Source organism: Nothoprocta perdicaria, unplaced genomic scaffold (assembly GCF_003342845.1).
Source record: "Nothoprocta perdicaria isolate Ctin4 unplaced genomic scaffold, notPer1 scaffold_378, whole genome shotgun sequence".
Lineage (NCBI taxonomy): Eukaryota > Metazoa > Chordata > Aves > Tinamiformes > Tinamidae > Nothoprocta > Nothoprocta perdicaria.
In genome coordinates, this window is record NW_020455619.1 from 79,876 (window position 1) to 97,782 (window position 17,907).

At 38.6% G+C, this 17,907-nt stretch overlaps 1 protein-coding gene across 1 annotated transcript in view; it reads right to left on the reverse strand.

Annotated features, from left to right (window-relative positions):
• SH3YL1 (SH3 and SYLF domain containing 1) overlaps positions 1-17,634 on the reverse strand; it is a 40,730-nt gene extending 23,096 nt beyond the window's left edge. Inside the window, exons 1-5 of the mRNA XM_026044689.1 lie at positions 17,595-17,634; positions 6,721-6,831; positions 5,597-5,710; positions 5,033-5,097; positions 1,666-1,778 (exon numbers count right to left, since the gene is read on the reverse strand). Coding sequence (XP_025900474.1) covers positions 1,666-1,778; positions 5,033-5,097; positions 5,597-5,710; positions 6,721-6,831; positions 17,595-17,634 — 443 coding nt within the window. The remainder of the gene's footprint in view (positions 1-1,665; positions 1,779-5,032; positions 5,098-5,596; positions 5,711-6,720; positions 6,832-17,594) is intronic.
• Between the last annotated feature and the right edge of the window lie 273 nt (positions 17,635-17,907).

Consider the following 17,907-nt stretch of genomic DNA (forward strand, 5'->3'; position numbering starts at 1 on the left):
TGGTCATCCTTGTTGCACTGCACTGGACACACACAAGTTCAGTCACATCTTGTGTGACGGGACTGAAGCTGGAGTCAACATTCTGGGTTCAGCCTGAAGGTGTCAAGGGGACACTCACAGTACCCTTTCTGTCCCCTTCTGCTGACACAGTCCGCTTTGCTGTTAGTGCCCTTGTGGTCAGGATGCTCCGCTGACGCACAGGGAACCCGTGCTGCTCCACAGGCATCTTCACCAGAGCAGCTACTCAGCCCATGAGGCCCCAGCCTGTATCATAGCAGAGGGTTAATCCAATCCAAGGGCAGAACTTCACATTTGTTCATGTTTAATTTCACAAAGTTTCCTGTTGGATCTTTCCACTGTCTGGAACCCTCTGAGTGACAGCCCTGTCCTGAAGTGTATTGACTGCACCTGGTTTGGAGTCTTCCACAAACCTGAAGAGTCTCCTCCCCCCCTATACTTAGAAAATAAAAGAAATGAAATGAATGAGACCCCTGAGTAGATTCCTGAGGAACTGCAAATAACCATGTAGACCAGGTAAAGCATGAATCATTTATCACTATTCTTTGAGTCTAATGGTCTGTTTTCTCACCCATTTGCTAGATTCCCATCTAAACCCTAATGTCTCAACTTCTCAACGTGAAGACAGATGACATTCACTACTCTCCCCACATCTACAATCTATCTTTGTCTATGGAACAGGAATTCATTGTATCCTCTATTTTTATTAATTTATTTTTTGTAGAGCTGACAAATGTCAGCAAAAGCTTCATCATAAGAATAAAAACATAAGGACGCAAATGTAACATGAGAAGAGGATGAGGGAAACTGGGTTTCTTTAGGATTGAGGACACCTAACAGCAGTCTTCCAATACCTATGAGGAAGTTGTCAACAAGATGAAACCAGGCTCTTTACTGCAATGCAAACTGGAATGACAAGATATAATAGATTTAAACTGAAACAAAAGACGTTTTTTGACAGGACATAAGGCATAATTTTTTTTATCCTGAGAACAACCAAGGAGTGGAGTAGGTTCCCCAGAGAAGTTGTGCAATCTCCATCTTTGGAGGTTTGTAAGACCTAACTGGTATAAAACCTTGGGCAAGTTTGTTTGATCTCACAGCTGACTTCATTTAGAGAAGGAGACTAGACTACAGATCTTCTTGGATTCCTTGCTAATTAAATTTTCTATGATCCTTCACACTGAGCTAGCCTTATGCATTTAAGCTTTAGAAGTAATTCTTGGTGTATTTTTTAATTACTATCAGTTAGATTGATGTGACAGGAAGCAAGTACCCAGTGAAAATTGTGTGCTCAGTGAAAATAATAATTCAGACACTGTATCACCTATACTCTTTGAGACCATCCTTCAATAGTCTCTTGCAAAAGTTTCATTTTATTTCCATCTAATTTGCTCAGAGGAAAGAGCAGACATTAAAGGGAGAGCAAACCTCAGAACAGGTTGCTTCTGCCAATGATGCCTTTATATAAAAAAAGGCGACAATAACAGACTGAAGAGACATGACAAAACAATATATTCAAGCCAACAGACAGGCCGTACAGTTTATCCATTTATATCAAAGAAAACCTTATGAATGCTTAAGCAGCTTTAGAAACTGTCTTCTTGTATTTAATTTGACTTAACATTAGAAAAGGATTTTACTCACCTCCCCAGAGGTCCAATTGCCACAGTAAGATTTCCTCCAAGGGTAAGATTGCCTCCTTTGGCAAAAGCTTCTACTGCTCTCTCATGATTCAATATTATTACTAAGTCTGAAACCTATAAAAATATCAAATAAAAATATTGTGCTTTTCAAGAAGAAAGTTAGAATTATATGAGAGAAATTTTTGTTTTCTGGGAAAATGGGTGGAATCACACAACTTATTTCCTTCTCCCAAATAAAAAGTAACTATAAATTTATCAAGTTTTTAATGGAAGTTAGAATCTCTCATTCTATTCTGATTCCTTCACGCTTCTTGCAAAGAATTCTTTCAACTTCCATAAAGTTGATTCTTTTTCTGCAAGATATTTTGAAACCAAAAACTTTCATTAATTTTATTTAAGTGCTGCAGCTTTAACAGGATATCCTGATTATCAGAATGCTAACAATGACAACTTTTTAAACTGTATATCCTGCATATGTGCAGTATATCCTGTATATCTTGTAGAAACAAGTGTAAATGCATTCTCAGATGTGGAGAGATCAGATGAATATCATTTTTTTAGCATTCCAAAATTGAAGTAATAAAAATGGCAAATAACATATTAAACAAAAACAACTTATTCGTCTGTCCAAAGAATAAGCAACAATAAAAGAAAATATGTGTTTTCTCATTATCAAGAAAATTTCATTTTTCTGACATATAATTCAAGGCATAAGAAAATTATATATAAATTTTATGACACGTAACCCTTTTCTTCAAGAAACTATTAAAGCAAATCTCTGCAGAGCTAATAAGATATGTTTCATTTGAATCTTCCAAAGATGGAAAAAAAAATTGTGTTTTTCAAATACTTTATTTACTTAGATTGTGAGAAAAATAGCAAGTATAAAAGAATTTTTATTAATATTAACCTAATGCTCCCAGTACTACACTTTCCTTTAAATTGACAAGTTTCAGTAGAAGAGTCCTACAATGTTCTTCCCAAAGTAGGAAGCATTCTAAAGAAAGGAAGAAATACAGAAAGAAGTTCTTCAAGCACAAGCATGCCTCTATAAGGATCACTGTCTTGATTTGAAAGCTCAGTAGATGTGTTACACGTATTAAAATAAAATTCAAAAACCTGACAAATGAATTAATTGGCACATCAGGCACTGGTGCAGTACCATCTGTTTCAGAGTTCAAGGATTACAGACTTAGCGGCTCATTCTGATGTTAGTTGAAGAGAGAACTTGGGTAGACAAAGTCTATTATGACTGATTTTCCACCAGAGCAACTTGACTGAAACTGGGCTTCATAAAAATTTTCAACTTACCGCAAATTCCAAAAAGTGACAGCAAGGAACATGAAAAGAAATACTAGATTATTTTGGAAAAAAAAAAAGGGGGGGGGGGGGCATGGCCCACAAGAACATACAGTGTAAAACAGCTTTTTGTTATTAGCCCCACAGTAACCCCCATCCTGTCCCAAACAAGAAATAGCTGATGTTATCAGCTGCTGAATCTTCCAGGAACGGGGTGAGATCCCCATCTGGAATTTTGGACCTTCTCTTACCCATAAAGGCGATCCTGAAAATCAAATTTTATAGTCTTTTCTCTGATAAAAAACAATGTTCTGAACCTTTGTTTAAAGAATAAACTAAATGAACCCACATTTCATTGCAGAGAAAAGCTGCCCTGAAAGCATTTAGATAATTTTTAAAATTAGTGTTTAATTTGAAGAACCAAATTATCTTATTGTGAAGAACACGCAAGTCCTATGACTTGTAAAATCTGTGATTCCTTTCTTACAGTTTAAAAAAACCCACAGGTACCACTACTCAGTAAAAATCTGTCCTACAGGAAGAAAATTCATCCAATTTCCATGAAGTTTAAGCTCATAAATGGCTAGAATAAGGCTTAACTGGAATATGGGCTCCTAAGTCATTTAGGTATTTCTGAATAATAGTTATTCTGTAGAACAGGAAAATCAAATTGTGTTACAATACTGCTAGTATAGAAACAGTACTAGGTAAAGCTGAACTACTAAAATATCAAACTAAGGACAGAACTGTGTTCAGAAAGCAAGTCCTCTCAGATACAGCTTCTGTGTATTAAAATTATTTTAGTAAAAATCAATAGTAAATGGTTACATTTTCCAAAATACTAGATGGAAACGATGAGAGGAAAAGCTTCATTGATCACTCAAAGCGTCAGTAGATTTTTTTTTCATTTGCCACAAAGGAAAAAAGGTACAAAATGCTTGGGCTCAAACTCATTAATGTTTGGAAGTGCATTCAAAGGCTGCAGTCATGAAAGTCAAAGAGAAGCCCTTATGAAAATTAATAATTTTGTATTCACAGCAGCTTTTAAGAAGCGCCTAATAGTAAAGCCTGAGATCAGCCAATGATGAATGAGGACACAGCAAATACCGGCTCGTGGTGTGAGCGCTGGTGAGTGCCTGAGGGCTGCGGAGGGCTGATTACCTGCAGCAGGAGCTGGCTGGTACCACACAGCCCGGCCACGCAGAGACTCTCCCTTAGCAGGAGATCTTGTGGGCAGCCTGATGCTACATCTAATTTTCTCTTGCAGAACGACTCCTTTCAATCAGTGGAATTGGATCGTATTCTAAACAAAAAGGGAAGGATGGGAAAGAATATGGGGGCAAGGAAGAAGGGAATAGAAGGAAAACAAACAGGATGAAGAAACTGCTTGTTAGGAGAGATGGGGATCAGAAGTAGAACTGTCAGGGTTCAGATGAACAGGATTCCTCAGAGTGTGTTAGTCCCTTGTTCAATTGCTTTTACTGTCTGAAAATTGGCTCATTTTCTGCAAGATTCCTTCAGAGGAGGTACTGCCACTTTTGATGCTCCCAAAGTGCAGAGTAAAATCAATAATTAATTTTGGGTAAAGAACAAACACATAAACTACTTAAGTATTAGATACAATCTATTTTACTCTACCTTCTATTCCTTTCACTATCTTGTGAAACAGGGGAGTTCTTGGCTGCTCTTTAACAGAGCATTTGATGCAATATTAAATATAGCATACTTAAAAGCAATTCCAATTGGCTTAAAGGCAAACATTGACTGGAAATTTTTTACAAGGGAAAAAAACCAGTCTACTAGAAGTGAGAAATTAAGGAAATACATGTTATGTCACTTATTTTTACTTAAATATCTCCAAGCAATTAGATTGATATGATCAAAACAAAACAAAGAAACAAACAACAACAAAAACCCACGTTGTTTGGTTTATGTAAGTGAATTTTATAATAGTTCATTTACACAGAAAATAGATTGCAATATCTTGCAGACATTTAGATCTTTGTCAATACATTTTAATTTCTTACAAAAAGGAGTTGTTAAGAAGTATTTCATATGTAAAGTTATACCTCAATTCCGATTTCAAATCCACCACCAAGGCCAGCAATTCCTATCGCAGAAGGAGCAGACCAGGCTAACACACAAAACAAGACACAAATGAATAGGAGTTTTACTTAAGCTAAAAGACACATTTTATTGTCAGAGCTCAAAAATGCTAAAAGTTCTCTATTTAAAACTAGATTGATAACTACTAGAATACAGACTCCAAGCAACTACACTGCTTAGGAAAAACAGTAGGAAAGTAAAATATACAATCTTTCATAAACAAAGTCTTTATCATAAGTTTGTTCATTATTGGGCATTATTCATTTTTCTAGTAAGTTTTAAACTACATATATTTGTGCTTCTCTCACAATAACGAGTTGACATATTGTTCCATAAAGATATTGAAAGTACTTATATGTGGTCCACAACAAGTACAAAATTTTGAAAAGAACTTTCCAACCAAATGTTGCCTACGAGGCTGACTCTTTAAGTGTCTTATGTTGTATGCTGTGAAACCAAACAAATAAACAAACTTTTTTTTTTTTTTTTAATTCTCCCATGAAATACAGAAGAAAATATTCACTTACTTCCATTTGGAAGACGGGCTAGTACAATCCCACTTCCTCCTCGAGCCGTCACCAAAAATCCAGCTTTGATAACAGACAAAACTGCAAGGCCTTTGGCTTTAGCTATCACGTGGGCTGCAACAATAGAATCATTTCATAAGAATCTTTTAAGAAAAATCAGAGGAAGGAAAAATAAAAGTATATTCAACAATTTTGAAAAGAGAGTCAAAGAATCAAAGCAAAAGCTTAAAGAAAATCATAAAGGAAAGAAAAAAAGTGAAAATACTAGTATCTCCACAAAGCTAGACAGGTTGCATTAGTCTCTGCTGACCCCTACATTGTCACAGCTAAGACACTACTTCAGCTACCCAGTTAGCTCACATGGAATTAGCTTGTTTATGGCCATGAATACTGCATACAAATACTCCCGTAGCAAGATAAAAGGGTCGCGAAGAGTTGACATCCATGTCTCTATGGATTTTCGCAGGAGAGAAGTCTGAATTTAAATCACAGTGACACATTGCAGTCTAATCAGCTTATTCCATTAGACAGTGTTTGTGTGAAATAAAATGTGATCATCCAGCAAGTCGTATTGCAGACCTTTTAGAACATAATAGTTAAAAATTCAAAACCAGCAGCAGCAGCTCCGGATGGAGGAGGACTCTAGGAGAAGCTCAGAATAACAATTCCAGAAATAAAAAGGATAGTAGGAAGTAAGAGTGCTTGCTTTTCTCAAAGGAGAAAAGTACAGTGATCTGTTTCCTTCCACTACTTTTCATTTTGCTAATTCTAATGAACAGATATTCAAGAACGGTAACTACCACTGGAGGTTTTTCTTGAAGAATGGTCATACTGAGATCATGAACTCAAGAGATCCCATTAGTAACAGAGCGAAAGCTTCCTAAACTGATATCCCATGATTGAAAACACACCAGCAATCACACCCAGGAGCTGTTGTCTTCCTAGAACACAGCAAACTAAACACCTTTACTTTCAAAATATTTTCTGTTAGTGAACTCCAGGTTTTCATCCCTCTTAAAGTCCGTATGAGCAAAACCAGAAGGCATTGGTAGGGAAAGCAGGATTTCAACCCAGTGGAGACCTGGGTAAGCGAAAGTTTTAACCGAATCATTTTCTTTACTCACGAGGTATGATTTTATCAGGTCCATTCCTGGAAGTTATTTCTGTAAATTCTCTTAATATTTTAGCTGCCTTTTTAGCTTCTGACTTCAGGTTGGAAGGTATAGGATTATTCACTGAAAAACAAGAAAGAAACAAGCCAAGACATCTATGGTGAGTTTTAGAAAAGTCATTTGAAAATAAATTGGTGTAATTTGTACAGAAAAAGTCGTTCTTCAGAAATGAATAGCTGATTTAAAAAAAAAAAAACAACAAATAAAAAAAAAAAAAAGGTTTTCTGGGTGAAGTCACTGTTTTGTGTCCAACAGTGGCAACAGATGATGTTACTTAAGAAGTAAACATCAGCCTGTTCTTTTCTGCAATCCGCTCTCCTTGTACATCCATAGAATCCACGTTAATTGTAGCAGGGGCTGGATATACGCCCTGGTGCCCTGCCAGTCTTTCTTTATGAGCTTGTTTCATACAAATTTGTCTAATTCCTTTTTGAAGCTGCTGATACTCTCTGCCTGCAAAACTCCAGCAGCAGCAGTAGCTGGAGCTATTAATACATATAGAAATAATAACCATTTTAAATTGACCTTCTACTCATTACAGAAAATGCTGCTAGTTCAAGTCTCATGTAGTTTGTGGAACTGCATTTGAATTATCTATTATCTATATGATTTTATAAAAAGCCTTAGGCCTCCAGCCTTTCCCACCTCTTCAGGCAGAGCCGCAGCCTTCCAGGCCTCTCCTCAAGGCAGTTGCTCCACCACTTGGATTACTCTAATCGTCCTTCTCTAGCACCAACAACTGTTGATTCCATTTAGATCTATTAGATTGGCTCCAATTAACCAACTACTGAGCAGAATCAAGTATTTATTAACATTTTGCAATGTTATAAATATTGGGTCCCTAAAAACATACCAACTTTTTATCCTATGTGATAGTTAATGATCTCCTGTCTCAGGCACATAATCACATTCACATAAACTATTTTATATTTTGTTACAGTTGTTTTGCCTACAGTTTGGCTAAAAAAAGCCTTAACACAGATTAAAAAAAAAAAAAGATATAAGTTAAGATATAAGTCTGGACATATCAGCACTCACTATTTTGGAGTTTATCAGAAATAAACTGTCCCAGTAAAATGAGAAATTCATCTAGTCTCAGCTAGATCCCTCCAGCCTCCATCTAGTCTCTCAGAAGAGCTGGTCACAGTATTTCCGTAGCATTTCATTGTTCTTAAATTCATAAATGTGCAAGAAAAAAAAGGGGGGGGGAAAGCAACTTCCATTCAAAACTCCTTCATCCCTTAACTGTAGACAAACATGCTCACCATCTCACCACTGGCCACGAAGGTGAGAACCAAGAACATTTTGAAAGTAAGTGAAAAGAGCCTGTAGAGCAACTCAGATCAGCCTAAATAAGGATATAGTGGCAAGCTCCTCGAGTTTCTGTTAAGACTCCATTGACTATAACAGGAGATTACACAACTACTTCTAAAATTGAAGTCCATCCATCCAATCTACTCTTCAAGCAGAAGGGAGACTCCAAAAACAAGGCCTATTTTGACAGCTGAGACTTTCTACTGGCTCCACGTGTGAAAGCTTGCAACAGCATTTTGCTTTGGTGAAAATACAGCAGGTCTAACACTGCAGAGCATGTTAACAGCCACTGCAAAGTTGTGCACAACTATCAATCTCAACAGGAACAGAAGGAAAGAAATGTATAAAATGCAACAGACTGTAGATTGCAGTGAGACAACAACTGGAATCGTTGCTGATTATGTCCCCTACTTCCTTCTGCTTTGGCGTTAGAAAGACGAGGATGGCCAGGTCACCATATGCAGAGGGATAAGAAAAGATGAAGTTCTAAATTGAAATCCTCAGGGTTTTCAGGAAAAAAAAAAAAAAAAAAAAAAAAGCTTTAGATATGGGCAACTCTCTCAGGCAATAATGGGGCTAAAATATCCAGTTTATTTGTAGGAGTCTAAACATACATTTCTTCTTGGCTTCCCCAGGCTAGAACCCGGGTACATGGATCACAGCAAGAGATGCCCTGTGCTCTAGGTGACCCTGCGTGTGCAGGGAGGTTCAATTAGATCTCTAAAGGTCCCTTCTAACCTTAAGGATTCTGTGATTCTAGGATGCCAAACAAACTCAAAAAGGCAATTGGCAAAGGGGATAGTTGAAGAGTCATCAGGTAGGCTGGAGTTAAACATTTCCATCCACACTTCAATTTCCAAGGTCAGTGGGAAAAAAATCTAACTGGCATGTTTTAAGAGGAAAATTGGCAAGATTTTTGAGGCAGGTAAGGCAGCCACCAAAAGAAGAAAAGCAAGAAGAACTGAGAGGCAGATAGTCTTTATTTTAACTGAAGTAAAATGCATAATTGCATGCCTGACACTCAGCAAAGTGATAGAGCCTTTAGGAAAGTAAAATGTGTCTGCACTGATTACTGGAGATAGAAAACTTTTTATGGAGTAAAACCAAACACGATCCAGGTTCTACATTAGAGAGGAATACAGTACACTTCTGTGAGGCTCTCACTCTCCTCCCACTTCACTCTGCATGCACTGTTCTTTTTTTCCTCCTTTGGTCAACCTTGTATTTTGGAGAAATACCTTCAATACATTTCTTTCTCCTAAAAAGAAGAAAAAAAAGTTTTATCTTTCAAGCATGTTGGGAGCAAATGCCCTCAGTTAAGTCCATTGACAAAACACCAGATGTTCTTAGACCAAAAAAAGAAGAAATGGGGAAAAAGATGCACTTCACTTTGAACTCCAGTCTTCAAAATCAGGATCATTCCAGAAGATCTTATAGTTACAAAAAGTGCTGTGTGCATGTGTACACACATGTGCACGTATATGCACACAACAGTCTACTATTAAGCTGAAGACAATATAAAGCCGAGCCTTGTAAATTGGCTAAAGTCGTGCTGTTTCTTCAGTGCATCTTCAAGTCTGAATATGTGAACCATTTTGAAACCAGATTTGGGTTGCAGGTTTGGGGCAGGAGGGATGGTGACAAACAATGATCTGCAGTGTTAACTAACAAAGTTTCACCAGATCATCTAGAATGGCTCCTTGTTTTTCCTACTTGGTTTATTTTTGGGCTGGTGTTGCTAGCTATGTACAGGCTACCAAAATATTTCTAAAAACTGTATTCCTAAATGAAAGGGTTAGACAGAAAAGATTACTTAAGCAAATAGAAAATCATGCATTCCTATTGCAAAGTATTTAAAAAGATTGGAATTAAAAGATTAAAAAGAAGGAATTTCACCATATTGTGGAATTCCTTCACTGTCAGAGGACAGGGAAGAGCGATTCCTCATCTAGCTGCATGCATATGGCAAGCATGAGGATTACCTTATATCCCATCCTCAAATGAACAGCAGTTCCTTCATCCTCCTCCTGTATTTCTTGTTGCCCATGCCAATATTACTTCTGCACCACTTTGATCTCTATAGGAATTCAAGCTCACAATTGTCCCTTGCCACAAACTTAAGCAAATTAGGACCATTTTTCTAAATTAATAAACAATGACGTTTGACGACACGGAGGCACTCATCTCTTGTTCACTTTCAGAACAGACTAAGAGTGGCTTTTCTGGATCACACTGGAGATATAGAAGGCTGAGAGGGAAATTAAAACGGAGGGTGAACACAGTTTCTCAGGATCACTGTCAACTGCAGAATTCAGAACTGTCTTGTTAAGATTATTTTCAAGGAGGAGTTCGATTACTTGTGCTCCTACAAGTAAAATGGCTTACAGCCAGGCTTTAATTTAGACAGCAGCAGACACAACAATTGAAGTGATTTTACTTTTGGCAAGTGAACAAGACACCGAGAGGCTTTAACAACAATGGCCAGGGTCAAAATGCCAAACGATTAAACGCCCTGAGCACTGCAAAACAAGCACAGTTACCCACAGTGGCTACCACGTAAATAACAGCTCCAAACGAGATGCAATGGAAAAAATTGCTTCTGTACCATTGTGCACATATTAAGGAACTGGCAGGATGCCCCCAGGGTCCTGAGGAACTGAGGACATGTTAAAAAAATTAATTATTGATCAAAGGATGCTTTAAGGGCTGGCTGGACTGTATAAAGCCTTTTGGAGATTAGATTGCTACAGTCAGGTCGCAGTGCCACAGCTGAAGAGATCTAATACTCTATCACTGAGGAAACTGGCACGTCTAGCTCTCCTTCCCAGGCTGCAGCACATAAATTCGGGATTTTATTAACAGAACACAAGATTAAATAAGAAACACACAACAATTAAACGTACAAAACACAAATCATAAAGGTTAAGGGTATCATGGAAATGAGGCCTCTTTCTTGCTCACTCAAGTTTAGTTTCATAAAACTTGGTTCAAAGCAGAATAGCATTTAGTATTTTATATTAAAAAAGAGTAAGTTGAAGGAAAAAAAAAACCATATAGGTATGTTAAAGACCATCCAAACCAGTTATTCACTTTTTTGTTAAAAAGAAGTGCGGGGAAGGTTCAACTCTAAAATATTAACAGTTGCACCAAGCCACAATTTAATTAAATTGTTGAAAGACTAGACTGAAGGTCAGGAATAGGATCTTGATTCTACATATTTAATTGCTGCATAAATAGAAAAAATCATAACTGGGATTCCAAACTACTCCTGCTTACATTCTGATTTGAACTGTATTTTTTGAACTGTATCATTTGAACTGACGAGATATTATAAAAATTTGACAAACAATATTTACAGAAATACCTGCTCTTAATACAAATACTGTAGGAAATACATGGAAACAAGTTCTATGCTTCCCCACCAATGACACAAAGAATAATCCTGTGGCACCATCTTCACCACGAGTTTTTAAGCATGCCTCTGTAATTGCCTAGTTTGTATTCACCCAGTGCTCAGGAAAGAGGTAACAAGAAGCAATAAGGCAGTAATTTCCATCAGGAGGATGCAGTGACTGACGGATTTGGGATGCTGTGACCAGGGAATGCTCAGCTGGGAGCGAGCTTCATTTGCACGACTGCTTGTTGTTGAAGGGGGAAGATATTGAGCCTATGTGAGTCAGCAACGCAAAGCCCGTGGGGGAATATCACACCAAAATTGATTAACTGCTTAATTCGTAAGCTGATGAGGCAAGTGCGTCAGCCTCTCATTTACATTCTGACCAACAGTAATAATGTGTTGCCTGAACATTTGGTGAAATTATCTGAGCAAAGTATAATAAAAGATAAATCAGGCCTTTTTACTTAAGAGCTACAACTAATTCTGATACAATCAAAATTCTGCTGAATACAAACAGATGAAGTATCAGCATGGTGCTATCATGAGAGCTTGAACATCCAAAGTACAGTTTCAAAACTGATTGATGATAAAGTGAAAAAAAAACACAGTGTGGAGACTTTATACACACACACAGATATATATATATATATATATATATATATGTATGTATGTATGTATGTATAGTCCACGTGTTGGCATGGAAGTATTTTGGTGGAAATTTGTTTGTTTTTGGTTACAAGCAGAAGAAACAAACCAAAAACAATGGCATCTATCTTCTGAAAGTTTCAGACAATAACTCAAAGGCTTTACTTAAAGTCTGGGAACAGTACAAGGATACATTAAAATATAGCCAATTTGCAAATATCCAGGGTTACTACAGTAACCCCCAAAGTCTGTATGAACAGAGAATGACTAAGAACATCCCTAAATAAGAGAACTAACCGTCACAAAAGGTTAAGGCCAAACATTTTATGAGAAAGAGAAATCTGAAAAACAAGACACTGCAGCGCTGGAGAAGAGCCTTAACAGACATTTCAACTCAGCGTGACAATTAAAGAGGTCAATGTAATTTTGGTTTCATAAACACGTAACAGCTTGGTGCTGTGGAATGAATCCCAGCTCCAGCCTTGGGATTCATCCAATACTTGGAGTTCCTAGAACAGCCTGCAAGAAATGTCCTGTAAACGCTTTGCCTAACCCGAGACAAAGGGAAGCAGATTTGGAGCAGTGGCCAAGGAGCACGTAGCAATTGGCAGACTGTTGAAGACGTCTTCCTCTGCCTCTTTCCACTTGGTTTTCCATCTATCTTATCCAACATTTAAAGTGACAGACAGCAAAGAAGCCCAGGTCAATAAAGGGTTAGGAAAAAAATTGGAGGAACCCAGAGTAGTAGTTGTAGATGCTGAGAAAGAAGATTAGATGCAAAACTGAAAACAGCAGAAACGAACAAAGCCCTTGAGGTGAGGCCCAGCTGCCTCCTGCCATCAGAACCTGGGCCCCATGCTCCTACCATGTAAAGAGGATCTCCTTAAGACCCCAAGAAGCAGAGAAGAGGAAGCACCAGAATAGGCACTGACCATCCTGCTGGAAAGCCTTTTCTGTGTTTGCAGGAATCTAGGAACGCAGCAGAGGGATGAAAAAGTAGCAATTCCTGACAAAAAGTTAGTGCCGATTTTCCATGTTATACAACTCTAGTATCCAGAGAACACAAAGTGAGACAAATGTGTAGCAATAAGCAACAGAAAATATATCCATGCAAGGTATGGAAACAAAGTTGGAAAGGAGAGATGAGGCTAGCTGTACAGTGCAGCCATATACTGATTTCAGGTACCTGTTCCGTGCTTGCTCTCCCTTGGATTCCTGAAAATTTACTAGTCTTTACACAACACTCTTCCCCAACAGACTTGGTGTGAAATACTTTGAGCTAGCGAGGGTCCTGGCAGGCCACAAGGGCTTCAGCAGCAACCCCATGGCCTTGCAAAGTGGGAGCTAAACTGCATTAACGCTACAAGACTCCACGTGGCCATTTCCTCAGCACTTTGTGTGGGCCTTTGTACCCTAATGGGGTTTGCACTGTGGGATGTCCAGTCACCTCTCCTTCCTTATCCTAGATAACAGAAAGTTTATCCAGTTCCCCGCGTTACATTTGGATGTTGCTATGCAAATACATGGGATAAATTAAAAATGAAAACTAAAGAATATGTGTTTATTTAAGAAAGAACCACTCAAAAAGAACCCTTTCCATTGATAAGGATTAGGTAAAGCGGATAGAGAACTGAATAGGTTTATTCCTTTATTCTCATATTTGTATGACTTTTTTGTGGCTTTTTTATAACATATTAACATAAAATCTGGAAAGCAACTCTTAAGACAACTCCAGGGAATCCAATGCTATTGGAGAGCTGTGGCAACCCTGGACTCCTAGAAGGGAATTGCTCTGTTATGACCCCGTCCCTAACCTCTATTTGCACCACTGGTGTTCCAAGCTAAACTGCTCTTATTGCCTTTGCAGTCCCCTCGAGCACCTAACCTGGGTTTTCTGATACTCTTCTTCTTCTTTTTTCAAGGTGAAAAAGTATCTTTCCTGGTCAAACTTTTAGGCTGCTGCCTCCTAAACACAGGGAATTTATCCACTCGAGCCCACTGAGACACAATTTAAAGCCAGTGACCAGCTACTTTTCTGAAAGCAAAACAAAATTTACTTGAAATTCACTAACTATATAAAATAACATGTCCAAAATAAGCTTACCCTTAGCATGGGCCATCTGAATAAGTTAAATTATGTGAAATGCAACAGTAATATTTACGCCTGTTAGCTACATCAGTGCAAGCTTTTTCACAAATAAAGTGATCAAAAATACCTGCAGATACCTGCTAGTGCTGCTGATCTGCCTTGAACATGGCAACTTTTCCATCAGTTAGGTTATGTGCCCTTACAGCACAGAAGCTCATTAACAAAATGAAGATTGCATATAAAAATATTCATAAAAAGTCAGATTCACAATATGTGCTTATTTTTATTACTTTTCTCACCAAAATTAAAGGACTCAAATAATCCAAACAAAAAGGGTATCACTTAATAACTAAAAGGATATCCGTCCTCAATCACATTTTCATTTTTCTCAAGCAAATAGTTAAAGAATCTGTAGAAAACAATAAAAAAACCCACATGCAGTCACCCACATTATCAAAATAATTGGACAAGTTTTGTTTCCCAGCAGGTTCTGCACTCAAGTCAGCTTTGGAGGCAATTTCCAATTGAACACCGAATTTCCTCTCATCTCCTAGGATGAACTTTCTGACAAGATATCGGAAGTATAACAGAGCAGAATGACACTGAATTATGTACAAGACACCTTGAAGAGAAAAAGGTTCCCTTTGTACAAGCATCATGTTTTAACTAGGTGATATCTTCTACTTTTGATCAGCTCTGGTATGTGAAGGCAGCAGCTACCTGCCTGAGGCACAGGTGAGTCAGGTTTGTTCTGGAAAGCACTTTGCATTCCTTTGTTCAATCACATAAATGGTGGAAAAGAGGAACATATTGCTAAAAAATCTTCAAAAATCTCTGTAACTTTTAGCAATGACAAGAATGACAAAATTCTAAGTTCAAAGCTATGCATTTGAGCTGTTCTTGGCACTAGGATAAAAGGTACTCCCTCACAAGAAGGGAAGACATCAAAATACCTACCAAGAAGCTAGATGTGTTCTCTTACAAGAAATACACCTTTGATTATTCTTACTGGTAATTCCTTATTCAATCTAATCAACACGGAAGCCTTGTAAGTTGCTGGGAGGGTTGTTTAAAGTTGGGGAGCAGAACAAATAGCATTGGTCATGACTGGATCCTTCCAATTCTTACTTCTGAGATGCACGACTGGCCAGGAGGATTGAGGTGACGAGGGGCAGAGGGAAATCTCTATTTTGTTGGTAATAAGGCTACGTTTCAAGCATATGTTCAGGGCAAGTGGAGAAACAATAAGACACTGAGAAAGAAAACGAATGAAAAAAAGCATAATTTAGTATCTTCAGAAAGTACATCTTCATTACTAGATTTATTGAAGTATTTTAGGCAACAAGGACCAGCTCTTCTGTTATTCCTCCTCTCACAAGCAGGAAGAGCTTCTAGAAGAGTTTGTGGTTTGTAACATGCTTCTGTGAACGAAGAACTTTCATTTTGCAGGCCGGAAAAACTAGACGGTACTGCCAGAACTGACATAAAGTACAAAGGAAATGTGCAGCACCTGTACAATTTATACGCAATATTATCTTCTATTAATCACCTGAGTCTGTATTAGCGTATCTCAACTCTGTAGTTTAGGGGCAATGCTGGGCAAATAAGTTATCTGCCAACATCTCTTTCAACTCAGGTGACATACAGAACACTCTGCTTAGTATCACTGAACATTTCTTATATTAGCTCTTGTTTTTAAAAGTAATAACACAGAGCGCTGCTCAATACATGAGCATTATAACACTGGCACCTTACAAAACCTTTCACTTAAGAATTTCCACAAGGATCGTATGTCAAAAAAAGGCCAGAAAAAGAACTATGCATTACATAAAGCTGGACAACATTAGAAGACAGCAAAGTTGTTTCAGTTGTATGCTGCTGCCCTTTAATCATGCTGGAGTGGCCCAGGACATGGAAAAAAAAAAAAAACCCTCAGATTTCTGATGGCAGAGAACAGACAGACACCCAACATGTGCAAATACAGTCAGAAAAGGTGCATTTTCGAGGACACAGAGGCAGCAGGATGCTCCACAACAAGCACAAAAGCAGAGTCAGGTTAGTGTGAGACTCACTGGTGAACTCCCTAGGAGTTAGTTCTACAAGAATTTCAGGCTTCTGCTCCAAGCTGAGCACCTCACTGGCTCCCCGAGCCCAGGGAGACCATCTCGCTGAAACCATCAACTCTTCCCACCGAGCTACTGTTTGATGTGCAAACACTCGGTACCCAAGGGGCTGGGTGCTGCACGCCAAGCAAGATAAGTGGCATGACTGGAGTTAAACCTGAGCTAGGAATTCTGCTCTGCCTGCCTCTCCTCACTCTAATCTAGGAGTTGGAATGACGTACTAAATCTAGACAGGAGGATAAGGGATTCCCAATTTTGGATTGCTAATTCTGCTTTAATCATGAAGAACACACTTCAAGGAAATCCAAGCAGGTAAGCAAGTACATTAATATTTAAACAAGACGGCTTTAATTAAAACAAAACTGTGTTTTTAAGAACACAATTCTCAAAAAAAAAAAAAGGTAGCGTAACAAAATGCAGATACCAGCCATTCCCCACAAAAAGCACTTACTACCACTACCACTAAAACAGGCTACCTCTCATTTCTCATTTTCATAGGTGTCCCCACTCCCTATGTCCTGCAGTCAAATCTAACAATTCATTGATTTCCCCAGGGAAGAGGTATAAATTCTACTATTAATGTGACAGAAAACAATTCTTCAAACAAAAAAGAAATAAAGAATGCTTGAAAAAAGTAAACCTAAATGCCTGACATTTATTAATCAACACTTTCAAGAGCCCTAGTTTCACTTAAACTCTTACGTTGCCTTGCCCATAACAGCATTTCTCTCAAATTAAGTCATACAGTTTATTCTCTACTGCAACCTTAGTTTATATTATCTCTTAAAACAGTGTAATAGATATTTGGAAAAAAACAGAGTTATATCAGAAAAAAAAATGTAAGCAGCAGTGGAAAACCATGATACAAGATGAAGAATAGTAGAGAATTTAGTTAAAAGTCTATTGCAAGTGTGTGAGGTTGAAATTAACTGAACAGATGGGCTCTTGTCTGCTGCTAGGGGCTGGGAGAAAGAAGAAGGACACTTAAGACAAGAGCTTCCCCTCCTCCAAAGAGGAGGAAACACGAAATGCTCCGTCTGAAACCTGCAAGGAGGCACACACCTACACATTAACTAACTCGCCAAACATGTCTGTTAAAAAAGAAAAACAACCTACAGAGGTGCCAGTCCTGCGAAGATCTACTTATGTACACACAGAAATGTACACACACACACACGGGGTTTTACATAACTCCGGAAGGGTCTTTCACAACTCGCACTTCTACGGCCCGTCCTTACTTCACTCTTCCTCAACCTACATCCAGGTAGAAAGGGAAAGGCAGGGAAATGCGTTTCCATCTTGGTGCTTCCAAACACTCTGTTGGACAGAAGGCAGCGGCAGCGTTACTCGGCATCGCCCCGCTTACGAGACACGGTCGATCTTTGTGAGCAGGACACGAGGGCCCCATCGCCCTGCTCCGGGCAGCACCCCGGCCTCCTGCTGCACCTCAGCACCCCTCACACCCGCGAGGCTGCCAGCAGGGAACGCAGCAGCCGGGCAACACCGGAGCGCTCAGGGGACAGGGGACAACGCAGGCGGTCGGGGCGCGCGGCCCCCGAGGCGGCAGCGGG